Source organism: Anastrepha obliqua, chromosome 2 (assembly GCF_027943255.1).
Source record: "Anastrepha obliqua isolate idAnaObli1 chromosome 2, idAnaObli1_1.0, whole genome shotgun sequence".
Taxonomy (NCBI): Eukaryota; Metazoa; Arthropoda; class Insecta; order Diptera; family Tephritidae; genus Anastrepha; species Anastrepha obliqua.
Window position 1 is genome coordinate 98580982 of NC_072893.1, and position 18361 is coordinate 98599342.

The following is an 18361-nucleotide window of genomic DNA, read 5'->3' on the forward strand; positions in this document are numbered from 1 at the left end:
GCACATGCAGCTGGCAGCGCAAAGTGCCCGCGCTATCAAGAAGCGGTGCATCTTAGAAAAACATGAAAGTTCTTCAACTTAACGCAAACCATTGCTAAGCAGCTCAGGACCCGCTATGGCAGACTGTAGCGGAACAAAACATTGGCATAGTTCTACTCTCTGAACCATTTGAAAGTATTGACACCCACAATTGGATTGCTGATAGTAACATGTGATCGGCGGTTTGGCTGGTGGGCAATAAAACTCCTCAGAGTAAAATGGCGACAGTTCGCAACGGATTTACATGGATAAAAACGGACGATGTGTTCTATGTCAGTTGCTACGCACCACCACGATGGTATCTACAGGAGTTTGAGCAAAGGATGGTGGAGCTGGAACTCGAATTAAGGAGAAAGAGGCCGATCCTGCTTGCAGGAGACTTAAACGTATGATCAAGAACTTGGGGCAGTACACATACCAATCAGAGGGGTCGGCTGGTTGAGAACACCGTCGCAGCGCTGGACCTTGCTCTTCTGAACACTCCTGGCGTATATACGTACGACTGCAAAAAGGAAAGCTCCATCATCGACCTTGCCTTTGCGGGCCGGCTAACTGCGAATACCACCATCTGGACGGTAAATAAAGACATTCATTCGCATAGCGATCATCTGGCCATTATGATACAAACATCCAGCATAGTACGTAGATGCAAAACGGGTGTCCGCAAATGGAAAAAATCAGCTTTCACCACTGGAACTTTTCAAAATGCTTGGGAAAGCGTGCATATTGACGAAGCGAATGCAGAAACCCTGGCGGAAATACATTAAACTCTGCAAAGTGGGGCAACATTGTAATCTCTCTCAAAGAACTAAGTGTACCGGATTACCTACTGCGCATAATTCGTAGGTACTTCACCAACAGAATTCTGCAATACAATATCTGTGGCCAAAAAACATACCAAATCACTGGCGGGATCTGTCCTTGGTCCAATACTTAGGAATGTCATGTACGACGGGGTCCTCAAACTAAAACTACCAGACGGTGCTACTATTGTAGGCTATGCAGATGATATTGCGCTTGTAGTTACGGATAGACACATAGACAAGCAGGAAGCAAAAAGCAATGACGTAGCAGCAAGGGTGAGGCTATGGCTGGCAAAATCCGGATTGGAATTGGCAGCCCAAAAAACCGAGGCGGTACTCATCAGTGGGCGCAGAAAAAAGAGGAAATAAAACTACGTATAGGCAAACATGAAATACTCTCTAAAGAGTCGATTAAGTATCTTGGCGTGATAATAGACAGCCGACTTAACTACAAGCAGCACCTATCTGCATCAAGCGCAAAAGCTAATGCTATCAATGGAGCGCTTACACGAATGTTGCCTAATATTGGCGGCCCGCAAGGCAGCACTAGACGTGTCCGTAGTTTTTTACGCTGCCCTGATATGGGCCGGAGCTGAAACGATCAGCATACAATACGCAGCACAGGTACTTCGTCGAAGTGCAATAAGGGTGGCTTGGGGCTACAGAACGGTCTCGAGAGACGCAATAGGCGTTATTGGGGGCAAACTACCAGCCGACATCCAGGCAAAGGAATTAAGCCGTCATTAGAAGAAAAAGCTGAAGAGAGACTGCATTCGATAGAAGAATGGCAGAGCAGATGGGATTCGTCAACTAACGGACGTTGGACTCATAGGCTTATTTCAAATATTAGCCAATGGCTGACCAGGCAACACGGAGACGTTGACTACTATCTCACTCAAATACTGGGTGGCCACGGTTGTGTTTTGGAGTACCTCCATCGATTTAATCTGGAGGACACCCCGTTCTGCTCAAACTGCAACAACGCGATAGAAAGTGCGGAACGCGTGTTCTTCCACTGCGTTTGTTTCAGCTTGAAGCACTTCTGGGTGGTCAGCTGTACCCGGAAAATCTAATCGCTAAGATGATCGCATCAAATACTTGCTGGAATGCAGCAACAAATTTTGCAACAATGATAGAGTTATATCGACGACAAATAACAGACGCCTGCGCTAAGTGCTCAAGACGGTATCAGACTACGACATGTCGGTAATACTTACGACACCTTTTCCAATGTTCCATTTGCTGCAGAGCTATTTATGAAGTGGAAGCAATGGATACTATCGATAGCGTATAACCTCCGTACGACCATGTAAGAGGAACCTGGACGCAGGTACATGTTGTGTCAATAGACATAAACGCGGAAAGGAGGGTTGTTATAGTGTTAGTGGGAGCATGTCCCACATACCACTGGTGCGACGGCACCTTTGATGATGTTTCTGACATTTTGATTTTAACCTCCTTAAAAAAAAAAGACATATAAAGAAGGTAGCCAATTCTCATAAAGAGAGACTGAATAAACACATAAGCACAGAGGCCTCCATCCTTGCTGATCATATCTATTTCCGTAACATTTAAACAGAGTATCTCAATACTAATTTTATACAAACTCATTACAATTTATTTATTATTTATAATTTTGTAGCTAGTCGCAAAGAAAACTGAATAAAAAATGAAGTAAAAAAAATCTGGTCGCGGGAGGAAAGTTCGTTGTGTGTTGATGAAGTTTTGCATCCCGCAATCTGAATATAGTTCCTAAATCTAAAATTCCATCCGTGGAAGTTCACAATGGGCCAAGAGGAGGTCCTTTGGGTATCACACAAAAGCTGGAGAAGATGAAGCAGCGGTTTTACTTGGTTAATTGCAGATAATCAATTGCAAAATGTATTCGAAATTGCGCGGAGTGTATGATAGTGAAAGGTCGAAAGGAGAGAAGTCGTGGAAGATTACAGCAATACAACAGCAACGTGCCCATAAGGGCTACTTCAGTAAGAGCAGGCTTTACCATATCAAGAGGCCAAAACCAATGCTGAGATTTTTTTGGTGGCTAATTTGGTGCATAAAGTGAGTAAAAGATTGAATTATGTGGTGTATCGTATACAGCAATGCAAAACTGATCAGGGGGAAATCAAAGTACTTCACCTGGAGAGATTGGCTCCATTTGGAGCGAAGAATTTGGTGTCTAATTGGGACGATCAGCCTTAAGTGGAGGGCAGTGCATCAAACCGAGAAACTTGGCGAACTGAGTGGCATCAATACCGAGCGAATGAGATACTAAAATAAAAACATAAGTTCGCTTTGACGCCAGATGGCAAGACAAAACAAGACAGAAGTCGGGCTTGTAAGTATGTATACTCGTACAAGCAGAGGTGCGCGAAACAAATTAGTAATCGACGTTCGAGCGTTTTTAAAAAAATTAGAAAGACACGTTGTGGTCAGTTATAGCGGTTGAATCAATCTGTCTTTTCTTTTATTTAATTTTACTTTAGAACTTAAAATGTATTACAATTTTGCTTACTTAGCTTAAAGTTATTTTAGTTGGTTTACATTTTCATTTCAACAAATATATACAGAATTATGAGTTTACTTTTATAATTTTAATTATTGTTAAATATAATAAAATGCTGATTAATTACTATGAAAATATTCTATTGTGAAATGGAATATGGAATTGGGTTACTGTCTGGCTTTATTAATTTAATTTAAAAATTCCTGGAATTTATCAGGTTCATTGAATTTAGTACTTATGTAGGGAGGTTGAATTAGTTTTAAAGGTTTTTTTCGAAGATTTGGGGCTTTATTGTGAAAAAACGGTACAAAATATTTTATTCGAAGTATTGGCCATCGCTAGCTACAACTTTCGCCCATCTTTCGGGCAATTTCCGGATGCCGTTTCTCCAAAATTCTGGCCGCTGCTTGGCTATCCATGACTCAACCCATATTTTGGTAGCCTCGTACGAGGAGAACCGCTGGTCCGCCAAATCGAGACTCATATGCCGGAACAAATGATAATCGGAGGGAGCTATGTCTGGACTATACGGCGGGTGGGGTAACACTTCCCAGCCAAGCGTTCCAAGGTATTTTTTGACAGGTTGAGCAACATGCGGCCGAGCGTTGTCATGTTGCAAAATAACCTTGTCGTGCCTTTTTACCGTTTCCGACCGTTTTTCTTTCAATGCCCGGCTTAAACGTATCAATTGCAGTCGGTAACGATCTCCCGGATTGTTTCGCCCGGTTGGAGCAGCTCAAAATATACGACGCCGACCTGATCCCACCAAATGCAGAGCATGATTTTCTTGCCGTGAATATTCTGCTTGGCCGTCGACGTTGATGCGTGGCCGGGCAAACCCCATGATTTTTTGCGTTTTGGGTTATCGTAGTGGATCCATTTTTCGTCGCCAGTCACCACCCGATGCAAAAAACCCTTCCGATTTTGTCGCTCGATCAGCAATTCGCACGTAAAAAATCGCCGTTCGACGTCGCGCAGCTTCAACTCGTACGGGACCCAATGTCCTTGCTTTTGGACCATTCCCATCGCTTTTAGACGCTTGCAAACGGTTGATTTATCAACGCCCAATGATTCAGCAAGCTCTTATTGGGTTTGGCAGGAATCCTCGTTTACCAATTCCCCCAATTCCGCGTCTTCGAACTTTTTGGGCTGGCCAAGACGCTCCTTGTCTTCGGTGTGAAAATCACCACTTTTGAATCGTCGAAACCAGTACTCACATGTTGAAATCGACGGAGTATGGTCTGGGTAGGCCTCCTGCAGCAATTCACGGGCTTGGACTGTATTTTTTTTCAAATTGAAGCAGAAAAGCAAAGCTTCCCGCAAATTGCGTTTCGACGGCACGAAAGTTGACATACTCGGAGCACGAAAACACTGCGTTGTTTATACTTCAGCGAAATGACAGATACTGATAAACAAAGCCTAGGGATGAGGCTTTGTCATGAATATATATTCAGTATTGCCAACGCGATAAAGTGATTAATAGCGCCATCTGTGTGTCACCTTTAAAACTAATTCAACCTCCTTTATATGTAACTCGCGCGCTTAGGGTATATAGTCTTAAGTTAAGCGTGCGAGTGTGTAAAAGCATAGTAAAGCAATAAGGTGATTAAATAAAGCAAACAAGTTGTTTTGCCATTCATTTATGACTTTTATTTAACAATTGAATTATCGAACTCAGAGGAATTATTGTGAGACATTTTATTTGTATATAAATTTAACAAATTCGTAACAATATTAATGTTTGTTCGAGTTATAAGTGCACGGACGGAAGGGCTTGGCTAAATCAGTTCCCATTTAGAACATTTTGGTATTGCTTTTGCTGTTACATAAAATCGTTATGTGAACAAAATTATAATATCTTTGCGCAAAGTGCGCGGGGTATAAAAAAAAAATACCAGTCTAACGGTTAGACGCGATAGAAGTGAAACCTTCCGTAAAACAAACTGAGAGAGAATGAGACGAAAGCAGCATTAGGAGCGGGATATATGTATTATAGGTTCATTATAATATTGCTATAAAGTTCATATTTTATTTTCTTAATTTTATTATTATTCATCATCAATGTTTTCAATTTCAACAAATGATAAGAGTGGCTTATGATAGCTAAAATATGATACAAATGCTTTGGTTTCGATGATGTCAACATATCTTTGAAATACCGCGCCAATTGTTGTTTTTGATCGTGTTGTCGATTCAGTGCGATTGTTACACATTTTTAAATTGAATGTTGTATTGAGAAATACGGACGCAATACAGCACACGCGGTTGCTATTATGAGCGTCGTAACGTGTATATTACACAGACGTACTAACATACACACAAACATTCGTAGGACGCTTGGTCTAAGCAAGTATTAGGTAGTGTAGTATAGGTATATGGTACATAAAGCCTTCTCGCTCACCGTGGCTCCGTAATACGCAGGCGCGCACACATACGTACTAGCATACATACAAACATACATACGTATGACGCTTGAACTAAACACCAAAGCAAGTAATAGGCAGTGTAGTATACATACTACAATATGCACTATACTAGCGTGGCTCAGCAGTACGCAGTTACACACATAGGTATACATACGTATATCAACATATAACGCTTCGTAGTGTCGCTTTTTCGTTTGATCGAGTCTCAAATCACTCCCAACGATTCTAAAGAAGTTTTCACTTCAAAAAGGCTTTTTGAAACTGAATTGAAAATTCTTCAGCTAAATATTTTTGTTATATGTGCAGTATGGGGACAAATATACAGGTTTTATCTCACTCATAACCATAGCTGAAATTAAATTTATTTTCCAAGCTTCTATCAATCAAACCAAATTACTATTATTGAACACAATTTTTATCATTTTAGTTCGCCAATTTTCGTAATACGAGGTTTCGTGGTTTCACATCCAGAACTAACATACGCTGGTGTAATGGCCTCAAGTATCTTAAGACAAACCTTCCAAATAACATGATCACAATTATATCAACTCTCGGCAGTAATAAAGGTAAGATGTGTGTACAAATATTATATTAAAGTATATTTATAAATAGGTATGTTAATGCGTACCACAACTCCTCAGTAAAGCTATAGCTACACTGTGAAAGGTGTATTAAAAGTTGCAAAGTGTTTTACTAAGTAATTATCATGAAAATAATAATCATAATTATTAATAAATTCACGGTTTTTCCAATATATCACTCAATCAATTCACCGTTTATCCAATTGGCGTGTACACCCTTCTTTTGGGTGTTTGGCCGAGCTCCTCCTCCTATTTATGGAGTGCGTCTTGATGTTGTTCCACAAAATGGATGGACCTACAGTTTGGAGCCGACTCCGAACGGCCCAAAATTTTATTTTTCACCATAGTTATTGGCCAAATCTAGTAATCTATCACGCTTGGGCTAAGCTTACTTGTACGAGCACTACACTCAACACACTTAACACCCAGCAGCAACTATGCTGATAATTTTCTTATGCTACTGTAGGCATGCTTAGATATATGAATAAAATGATAGAAAAAATACGTATTTTATGAGTCCAAATGATACATACATATTTATAATGGAAACGATATAGATGCTTTCCATTTCAATTCAACCGAGCTATTCGGGTCATGTTCTTCGATTTCGATGAAACTTAAATATGTTACTCTCTGGTCAAAATTATGAGACACGTATTTTTTTGTTCGCCCGAAAAAAAATTTTTCAAGAGTTATCGGCAATTTTGTTTTTCGGCTCAAACTCGATTTTTTTTAATTATATAAGAAAATTTTTTTTAAGTGCCCATAACTTAGTCAAATATGAGCCGATTTTAATAATTCTGGATTCAAAATGATCGTAATTACTTACACGAGCGACTTCGTGTAGAAACAATTGCAAACCAGTAGTTGAAAATTTTTTATTTAGCAAAAAAGAAAAAAATGAACCGCTTTTAATAATTTTGGGTTCAAAAGGATCGTCATTACTTACACGAGCGATTTCATGTAGAAACAGTTGCAAAACAGTTGTTGAAAATTTTTTATTTTGCAAAAAACAAAAAGTGCGAAACAGGTTTTTTACTCAAAAATTCATTACTCAATAACAACTCATTTTAGCTACTGGGCATTCAGCTTAATTGAAGTTTGAGGTGTCCTCTTGATTTGGAAAAAGTTATAAAAAAAAATACACTTTTTGAAATATTGAATTTCGAAAAAATTTCAATTTTTTTTCCTTTTTGCTAAATAAAAAATTTTCAACTACTTTTTTGCAATTGTTTCTACATGAAGTCGTTCGTTTAAGTAATTACGATCATTTTGAATCCAAAATTATTAAAATCGGTTCATATTTGACTAAGTTATGGGCATTTAAACAAAATTTTTTCTTATATAATTAAAAAAAATCGAGCTTGAGCGAAAAAACAAAATTGCCGATAACTCTGAAAAAAAATTTTTTCGGGCGAACAAAAAAATACGTGTCTCATTATTTTGACCAGAGAGCAACATATTTAAGTTTCATCGAAATCGAAGAACATGACCCGAATAGCCCGGTTGAATTGAAATGGAAAGCATCTATAGTTAAATTCTGGAGAAATTTCGATAACAATTTGTATCCTCAACTCAGAGAATTTTCTTATATGTAAGATATTATCAGTTTTTCCTTCCACGTACATTTGCGAACATATTTTTTCTGATTTTAAATTTAAATTTCTAACCAGAAACTGCCCTAAAATAATATTATTAATATTGAAAACACTACTTTTTGAAGTACATGTTTTTTTTTGCCATGAATTTAATTTCTTTTAAAATAAACTACGATTAAGTGCTAATTCAATTGCTTAATTTTTTATTGAAGTTTGCTGTGGAACCAACGATTTTCTTATTTGATTATAAAAAATATATAAACTAAAATTTTAAATGTATATACTCGTCTATCATAGTGGAGAACAACAGTATTCATTTTTCATTGTTGCCACATTTGGTCTTTAAATTTTACTCTTTTCACCACTGTGGAGTGCGATTGCTCTATGTTCACCCACGCACTCGCAAAGCCAATTTTGCCGACCTATGTTCTTGTGTAAAATGAGCGGTGATGTGGCGGCCGAAATTACTCTCACAATTTTGCTTCGGATGGCCAAAGCTAGTAATCTAACTTCATTGGATGATATGCATATGTTTGAGGTGGTCAATGCACTGCATCAGGACGAAGAGCGCTATCATGTTTTGGTTACTATAACCTTCCTAGTGCTATTTGGTCAAAAAGCTTTTCTAATTTCAATGTTAACTCTGAACTTGAAGTTCACTTTATTGATTGAGGGTTATTAGTAAGAGCGCTTCAACTTTTGAACTTTTTTGAATAAAACACAAACGGTTTGACTTTTTTAACTAATTTTTTTTTTATTATCAAGTTTGAACATATGCATTTAAGTATGAAATTCGATTTCTTTTGCATGACCACCGCGTGCACGTTTTACGAAGTCCAATCGTTGAACCCAATTTTCGACCACTCTTTTGCATAAATCGGCCGAAATTCCAGCAATTTCGCGTTCAATATTGGCTCTGAGCTCACAAATCGTCGCCGGTTTGTTACTATAGACCAATGACTTCACATAACCCCAAAACGGGACGGCTTGTTAAATGGACCGTAAAATGTCCGTAATGCTCCTAAAGTAGCAGCAACAGAACGATTATTTTCATAAAAAATTTGCACGATTTGCAATCGTTGCTCAAGTATGTAGCGTTCCATGATGAAATGTATACTAACGAAGTTTACAAATGACAAGCGAAAAATAAAAAATAATGCGTCGTTCGCCCTCTCTATCGGAAAAAAGTTGAAGCGCACCTATTAAATAACCCTATATTTGCAGTACTAATTTACAGGGTGAACGATATGAACTGTTACCAACTTCACACTGCTTGTATCTGTAAAACAGCTCATGACATCAACGTCAAAATTGTTCTAATGATAGTTCAATATATTGTTTGCATTTGCGTCTCAGTTTTGTTTTTCTGTGATGGAATTCAAACGTACTCGTAATAGTGTGATTGCGTTATATTTGGCTGGAAAATCACAACCAGCCATTGTTCGTGAGCTCACCCACCTCAAAATGAATAAAATGTTTGTGTATCGCACTATAAAACGTAGCATTGCAAAAAAAACCGCAACAACGCCAGAAATGGTTTGGAAAGTGAAGGCTCGACTTGAACGAAATCCACGTCGAAGTGGAAGAAAAATGGCCTAAGAACTGAAAATATCGCAAGACAGCATTCGACGCATATTGAAAAATGAGCTCAAGGTCAAGGCTTACAAGTTCCAAAAAGTACACGATCTTTCACCCCAGCAAAAAAAAAGTTCGGTGCGAAAGAGCAAAGGAGTTGCTGCGCTTGCACGAACGTGGCGAATTTCCTAACATTGTGTTTTCTGATGAAAAAAATTTCCCAATTGAGCAGTTCACAAACACTCAAAACGATCGTGTTTACTTGACCGAACGCTCATCCGAGAATTTGAGCCTACGTATGTATGGCCACTCGAAGCAATTTCCCATCGCAAGTAATTGTTTGGGCCGCAGTGACCGCTGATGGACGCTCTTCAATCGTTTTTATCGAGCCTGGTGTCAAAGTGAATGCGATTTATTATCGGGAAAATGTTTCGCTTTAGAGCCGTGGACACGCAAACATTTCGGTCGTAGACCATGGACGTTCCAACAGGACTCGGCTCATAAAGCTCGTGTGAACCAAGAATGGTTATAAAATCATGTTCCACACTTCATTTCGTCCACACAATGACTTTCGAATTCGCCAGACGCAAATCCGATGGACTATTCCATCTGGTCCATTTTGGTGCCAGAGAACGTTAATGTATAGAGAAGTCTCACGAGGTATGAATAGTGTGAATTGTCAAAACTGAAGTGAAACCGCGAAGACTTTTTCACCTCGCTTAACTCGACAGCGGGAACTTCTTAACAGAGCTGATTACAATGAATTATGTACGAGTACATTGGTTCTGTTCAGTTTTTGGTTTCTGTATGAAACCAAATTGACGAATGCCAACGGCATTTTTCAAGGCATTTGCTTTTGCATTTCTATGTTCCTTTGATAAACGAAAATTTTTTCAATTCATATTTTCAAACAAATACAATGCCAAATAAATATTTGAATTGTGCGCCAACATTTAAAATCAAAGTAACTTTGATGTTTGTTGATTTAATTTAAAAAGAAGAATTTAAACAAAATACATTATAAAACGACCTCACATTTTGTTGTGTGCGTTTTAGTAAATTAAAACTTCATACAGATTTGATGAAAATTTTTACTAGTTTTTCGACTCGAATTTAATTTTAGACAAGAATTCAAAGAGCATATTGGTATATTGATGAATATATATGTGTATCAATATATGCATATATATAAATATGTTATGTTAGTTCCATTTGTGCAAAAGCGAAAAACGAAATTTTTTTCAGTTTACATATATTACAGGGAATAATATATGTATGCATTTTATAGATAGTATAAAACTTTGAAATTTAATAAATATAGTGTTGCACGCATATGTATGCACTGAAGCAACATGACCTACCTCACGAGCTTCACCTTATCACCTTTCATGCAATAATTAGAGAGTAAATATCGTAATGATCAAACAAATGGCAAAACAATTCTCTTCTGCATAAGCATCTACATATTGGGCGTACATGGGCGTATATGCACACTTGATGCCCTAACCTATGTACGTACATACATATGTGTTTTGAAATATACATATATTGATCAAATCAATAAATTCTTTATAGAAAACGCTTCATTACCAGGCACACAATAAGATGGCATATGCAAATATAAATATGTGAATTTTTTATACATATGCAATACTATGGCACCCAGAATCATGGCCTAGCGTACATACTTATTTGTATTTTGAACTTCCAGCAAAACAATGCTTATTAGTATACACATAAGAAAGTACATACAACCGCACACACAGGGCCTCTTTATTCCTCAAAATGCGTATGTCGTTCAAAGCTAAAATTCTCTGCCTAGCGACTACAAGAACAAAATGCATTCATAAGCGCAGGCGTAGCGGCCATCATTCTAGTTGCCATGGTGCTGAACAGCCTGAAACTGTTCAGCACCGTCGCGACTATTTTGAGCTGTTCAGCTCCATGGCAACAGGCGCAGACGTAGCGGCCATCATTCTAGTTGCCATGGTGCTGAACAGCCTAAAATAGTCACAGCCTGAAACTGTTCAGCGCCGTCGCGACTATTTTGAGCTGTTCAGCACCATGGCAACTAGAATGATGGCCGCTACGTCTGAAACTGTTCAGCGCCGTCGGGACTATTTTGAGCTGTTCAGCACCATGGCAACTAGAATGATGGCCGCTAAGTCTGCGTCTATGACTTCATTTTGTTCTTGTAGGCGCTAGGCATAGAATTTTAGCTTTGAACGACATACGCATTTTGAGGAATAAAGTGAGTGCCCTGTGTGTGCGATTGTATGTACATGCATATGTGTATATTAATAAACATTGTTTTGCTTGAATTCAATTCACATATTTATATTTGCATACTATATGCCATCTTCCTGTGTGCCTGGTAATGAAGCGTTTTATATAAAGATTTTTTTGATTTGATAATTGACATAGTTAGGGCATCAAGTGTGCATATGCAGAAGAAATTGTTTTAGCATTTGCCGGAATTCGGTCATTCGAATATTTACTCCCTAATTATTGCATTGAGAACCCTTTACATAAGGCCACACGGATACTAATTATATGGTGATACTCTATGATATTAATATGGATATCAAATGTAAGAACATATGAAAAAGTTGGTTTACTTCTCACAAAGCCAAATACACTGTGTGACAAAAAAAAAATTAAATATACTTTTATGGAGACCTATGTAGCACAACTTGTGGCTATAGAAAAACTAAAAAAATGGTATAGGAGAAATTTCCAATACACCCCCAAAATCTCATTTTATGGCCATAAAACCGTTTTTCAGTAGGTTGATGTGAAGAATCACTCCTAACTTCGCCAATTTCCATCCGATTTCGAATTTGTTTTTTTAGTTCGAAAGAACAAAAACAAGCCTTTTTGACAGTGTGTTGACAATTTTTCTGAAATGACAACTGACGAGACTGTAGACGGAAGTATTTGGAATTTTTTTATTTTTTCTCTATTTTTTCAACTTTGGCATCAGCCAGAAGAATTGCAACAACTACCAATGTATCCAAAAAAGGTTACAGTTTGGTGCGGTTTATGGGCTGATGGTATCATTAGACCGTACTTCTTCAAAGATGCTGCGAATCGTAACGTAACTGTGAATGGTGAGCGCTACCGTGAAATGATATGCAACTTTTTTTTGCCCAAAATGCAAGAGCTTGACTTGCATGACATGTGGTTTCAGCAAGACGGTGCCACATACCACACAGCACGCATAACAATGGACTTGTTGAGAGGCGAGTTCGGTGAACATTTTATTTCACATTCGGGACCTGTCAATTGGCCACCCAGATCGTGCGATATAACGCCTTTAGATTATTTTTTGTGTGGCTATGTTAAAGCTCATGTCTATTCAGACAAGCCTGCTTCAATTAACGCATTGGATGACAATATTAAAGCATTTATATGTGAGATACCGGCCGAAACATTGGAAAGAGTATGCCAAAATTGGACTAAGCGGGTGGACAATTTGAAGCGCAGTCGCGGTCAACATTTGCATGAAATAGTCTTCAAACATTAAATTATATGGACTGTACCATTGATTTAAATAAAAATGTCATGTATTGTTCTGAATTTTAAGTGTGTTTTTTTGAAAAACTTTCTTATAACTCTTAATAAATTACCCTTTAGTAACATATACGAGCTTGTGCACATTTATATGTACAAGGCAGATTTGGCTTAATTTATTCACTAGGGGAATCCATTGGGTACACCTTATTTATTTCAAAGATCGAAGGTTAGGTAAAATACCAACGAGGATTTGCACACATATACGAATCATACACTTATATTACCTATTGGATTCATTAGATGAAACGTAAATAGAGGTATCCGCTGCGTATATTTTATTGATTTCATAGGAGGAAAACTCATTTATTTTTACTTCTACTATTACATATTACGTTACCAATATTAACAATTTTAATATTTCAGCGGGCACTACAGAAACGAGTAAAAGTGAAACTGAATATCGAGTACCTGGGCTGACTGCATTAGCATCCTTTCCTGGAAGCGGTAACACTTGGCTTCGTTACTTATTGCAACAAGCGACAGGTAATTTTTATAATATAAAAGCACATGTTTGCATTAACTGTTTTCTTTTCTCACCGAAAGAAAAAAGAGCATTTGGTAATACAAGGTGTGCACTATAATTATTTACGTTAGTTGAGTGAACTATGTATTTAGGTTAAGTATTCTGCACGACACCAAAGAACGTAATAGGAATCAATTTGAAAAGTAGTTGAAATTATATGATTTTTGGAAATATGTGTATTTTCGACGCCTTATCGCTGTCTGCAAATCACTAAACGTCAATGCGTGTGCCAAACAAAATAAATGAATTGTTTTACGGCCGTAGAAGTGAATGTTTGCACTGACATTGTAATAGGGCCCCGTTACCGGAACGACTCGGAGTTACTTCAACAGCATTCCTTAAAAATGTATGGGGAATATTTTGTGTTGTTATAACAACAAGAACAATATTTCCCATTGTTTTCGAAACTACTACTCAATATAATGCACAAAGTAAAATTTGTTCAATTAAAAATGTGCTCGAATGATATATAATATTAAATTATTTATTTATGCTAATGGAGCATATCATAAAATATGTATGGAACTAACTAACTGGCGGCCGTCGTAGCTGAATGGGTTGGCGCGTGACTACCATTCGGAAGTGCGTAGGTTCGAATATTTGTACATGAAAATGAAGAAAACGTTTTTCCTAATAGCGGACACACGTAGGCAGACAATGGCAAATCTCCGAGTTTATTTCTGCCATGAAAAAGCTCCTCATAAAAAATATCTGCCGTTCGGAGTCGGCTTAAAACAGTAAGTCCCTCGGTCCCCACACCACAAATCGGAGAAGGTGCTCAGGCAAACATCAAAAAAGGGCGTATACGTTCTGTCAAAAAAGTACCGGGTTTAGCCAATCATCAAAGCACCTTTAAAACGCGTTTGAAGATTCAGCTCCTTCAGAAAATTCTCCTTAATGGCCTCTATCGACTCAAAGCGGCGTCTGCGGAGTGGCAATTTAAGTTTTGGGAAAAGGAAAAAGTCACAAGGGCCTAACACTGGTGAATACGGTGGTTGTTCCATAATATTTGTCAAGTTTTTGGTCAAAAAGGTGTTCATAATATGAGCCTTGTGAGACGATGCCGTATCATGGTGCAAGATCCATGATCCATCTTTCCACAAATTAGGTTGTTTCCTACGCCCTTTCTCTCTCAAACGTCGTATAACTTCCAAAAAATATTCTTTACTTCCCGTAGAACCATTTGTAACGAATTCCGAGTGCACACCACCAACGTGGCTTTTTGGGTTTCGGCATGTGGGGATAGCGGCATTCAGCCACCTATTGACTGGTTTGCATGTCAAACTCATATACCCACTTCTCATCACCTGTTACGATGCGCTGGATAAACGTTGAGTCCGAAATCACTTGCTCAAGCATGACTTCAGCCACCTTCGTCCGATGAATTTTTTGAAAGAAATTCAACTCGAGCAGCCACACGTCTCATGCCCAATTGGTGGTGTAAAATCTTGCTAATTGATTCGTGAGACACGCTAAGGTCAGGAGCTACCTTCCTCTAAATTAAATGATGGTTTTCCAGCACCATTTCCTTGACTATGTTCACTTTTTTATTCATTGAAAACGTTGATGGGCGACCAGTTCGGTGCAAATCCTCCACGCATTCTCGGCCCTCTGCAAAAGCCTTATATCTCTCGTAGACCCATGTTTTTGATAAAGAACACTCGCACAAATACAAATGAACAATTCCTGATATTTTTTGACAGAATGTAATATATATAAGTATGATATCCATATATAATAAATTTTTAAACTTGATTTCCCCATATTTTCATTTTCACATCCATATTTATTGCAGAGGCTAGGTTAGATTAGCCTGGTCGCCAATAAGACACGCATAGACCTCTTGATTAATAACGATACCAGATAGATACCGATCTCTGTGAATACTGAAAGTAGCCATCATGTAGGATGTCAGCGCTTTTGATGAATCTAAGCAGAGCTGGGAGATCCACTTTTCAGACTCCTCAAGACCCTCAAACAATGGGGCTTCCGGGCATTTTAAACGCGTTTTTAATAACGCCGGACAAACCTACAGAAGGTGTTCTAAAGTTTCCTCTCTGCATTTGTCCGTGTTAGCAATCGCTATCTTGTACGCATATGCAGCCACTAGATTATGACCTGTTAGCATACCTATAATACAGGGTGGCTGATGAATTTTGCTACATTAGGAAACTCAAATAACTTTTTTTTTAGTGTATGGAATTCATTTATTTTTTTTCAAGTTGAAGGTCATTAAATTTTATTAAATGTAGCTTAACTAGTTTTAAAAATAATTGAATTTAAATGCCCCCCATGCTCGTTGACACAAGTGCGTCATCTTAGTAAAAAGTTGTTCATTGCTGCTTTGAGAGTTGCGACAGGATAGCCGCAATTGTTGCCCGAATGGATTGTTTTAGTTCATCCAAATTTGTTGGCTTTGTTTTATAAACTTCTTGTTTACATAAACCCCACAAGAAAAAGTCAGGTGCAGTAAGGTCAGGCGACCTGGGGAGCCAACGAAATTCGGAGTTTCTTGAAATCAGTTTATTGGGAAATTTTCGTCGCAACTCTGTCATAACAGTCTGGGCTATGTGAGACGTTGCCCCATCTTGTTGAAACCACACAGAATTGAAAGGAATTCTCTTTCGGCGTAGTTCTGGATAGAAAAATTCTTTCAGCATTTTCAAATAACGGTCTCCAGTAACCGTAACTGTGTGACCATTTTCTTCAAAAAAATAAGGCCCGACAATACATCGTGAAGAAACCGCACACCACACTGTCACGCGAAGAGGATGCAATTCCGTCTCGTGGAGTATCTGTGGGTTAGAAGTACTCCATATTCGACAATTTTGTTTGTTCACATTGCTGTTTAAATCGAAATGGGTCTCATCAGACATGAAAAGGCAGTTTAACATGTTTTGGTCTTCTTCCACCATTTGCAGGATCTTCTGGCAAAATTCCAAGCGGATCGGCAAGTCTGCTGCATTCAGTTTGTTAACCATTTGAATTTTGTAGGGAAATAAGTCTAAATCTTTGTGCATTATTGTTTGCAAAGACTGTCGGCTGACACCAAGTTGAGCAGATAAGCTTCTTGTTGAAACCCTTGGATTGCTTTGTATAGCTGCAGCTACAGCAGCGATCGTTTCCTCCGTCCGAACTGGTGGGTTTCGATGATAAGGCCTTCTTGCGACTGTTCCTTGCTCAGCAAAATTATTCACCAGTCTCATTATGGTCCATCTGCTCGGGGGATCGCCGCCAAACATCCGCCTGTACTCTCTCTGTACCAAAACTACGGACTCCAGTGCGTGATAGCGGCGCACTATCCGAATTCTTGTTTGCGTGTCCCAGTTATCCATTTTAATAAATTTTAAAGATCAATCTGCAAATTAACACAAAAATGGAACAGATAACTTAAAAAGAAAAAAAGTTATTCAATTTTTTTTTGGTAGCGGCTTTCATCAGCCACCCTGTAGTTCTGCAGTCCTTTCGCGAGAGGATTTTATCGCTCCTGTTATGCACAAATCAGCGAGTCGCTTAATCCTTTCCAGTGGCATTAAGTATGTTAGTTTTCTTGTCGTAGTCCACCATACTAAGGCCCCATACAGCAATATCGGTCTGACTATTACACCAGAGAGGGTGATAGACCCAAGTAACGCCCAGCATTCTTTTACTGTTTTAACTTCCTTCCACCGTTCCTGCGACATTCGCCCCAGCTTGTCACTACGGTCAGTGAGTGCGGTTAGAGTAAGTCGTTGTCTCCGTTTTTCGGTTTAGTCATCTCATGCCTTTGCTTCTGCTTTTTCGATGGCACTGAGGCCTCGCTATCCGCAGAACCCTGCCTCTTGTTGGCTAGCTCTTCTTCTATTTTGTTCGCATACTTCGGATTGGAGGCTGCGAACATTGGTTTTGCTGCGTAGAAGGCCCGACCAGTTTTGATAACCTCTCCGGCCCAAGCCAACCGTTCCTCCCCTTGCTTTGTCAGGTTGGACTTGCTGCCAAATCGAGCTTTGGTCTTCAGCTTCGCCTTATCGGGCTTAATCCTTGGCCTGTTTTTGCTATCCGAAGCAGCACCATTGGACCCAGCCGGAGAACGCAGGAGTGCTTCTTCCTCAGCTGTATTAGTGCTCCAGACGCTTTCGTGGTCCGAGTCTTCGTGGACAACGGCACGTTATGCGTGTGTTTGGAAGTAGCATTGCGACCACTGTAACCTGCTCCCGCTACAGTGGAAGTTTTGTCGCTTAAGTTATGGTTTGTATTCATCTTTTTCGTACGACCACCTGCTCGACGAGGCGAGCGCAGAGTTCTATGTAAATAAAGGGGAATTCAAACAGTCCACCACGGCAGCGCCCCATGCCATGGAAAGGCCACAATGGAACATCACGATTTTTAATTGAATTTCTTATTTAATACTTCTGTGAATGGTTAAGATACTTAGTTGTTTCAATAACGCTTATTTCAGGAATTCTAACTGGGAGTGTGTACAAGGATTATGGTTTACTGAAAACCGGATTTCCCGCAGAAAATATTCGTAATAACTCCGTATTATTAGTCAAAACTCATGAGTTCGGTCCTAATGCGTGGGAACCATTTACTAAGGCCATTTTACTTGTACGTGACCCAGAAAAAGCAATTTTGGCAGAATTTAATAGACAAAGCGGGGGTCATATTGGATTTGCATCTCCCGATCGCTACAAAAGAACTAGAGGAAAATGTAAGTATACAAAATTTTTAAAAAAGGGTAGGCACTTCTATTTT

The 18361-nt window shown here is 38.8% G+C and overlaps 1 protein-coding gene across 1 annotated transcript in view; it reads left to right on the forward strand.

The window, feature by feature from the left end:
• LOC129237810 (WSCD family member CG9164) overlaps nt 1-18361 on the forward strand; it is a 53401-nt gene that overhangs the window by 23861 nt on the left and 11179 nt on the right. Inside the window, exons 3-5 of the mRNA XM_054872751.1 lie at nt 6202-6340; nt 13468-13587; nt 18066-18317. Coding sequence (XP_054728726.1) covers nt 6202-6340; nt 13468-13587; nt 18066-18317 — 511 coding nt within the window. The remainder of the gene's footprint in view (nt 1-6201; nt 6341-13467; nt 13588-18065; nt 18318-18361) is intronic.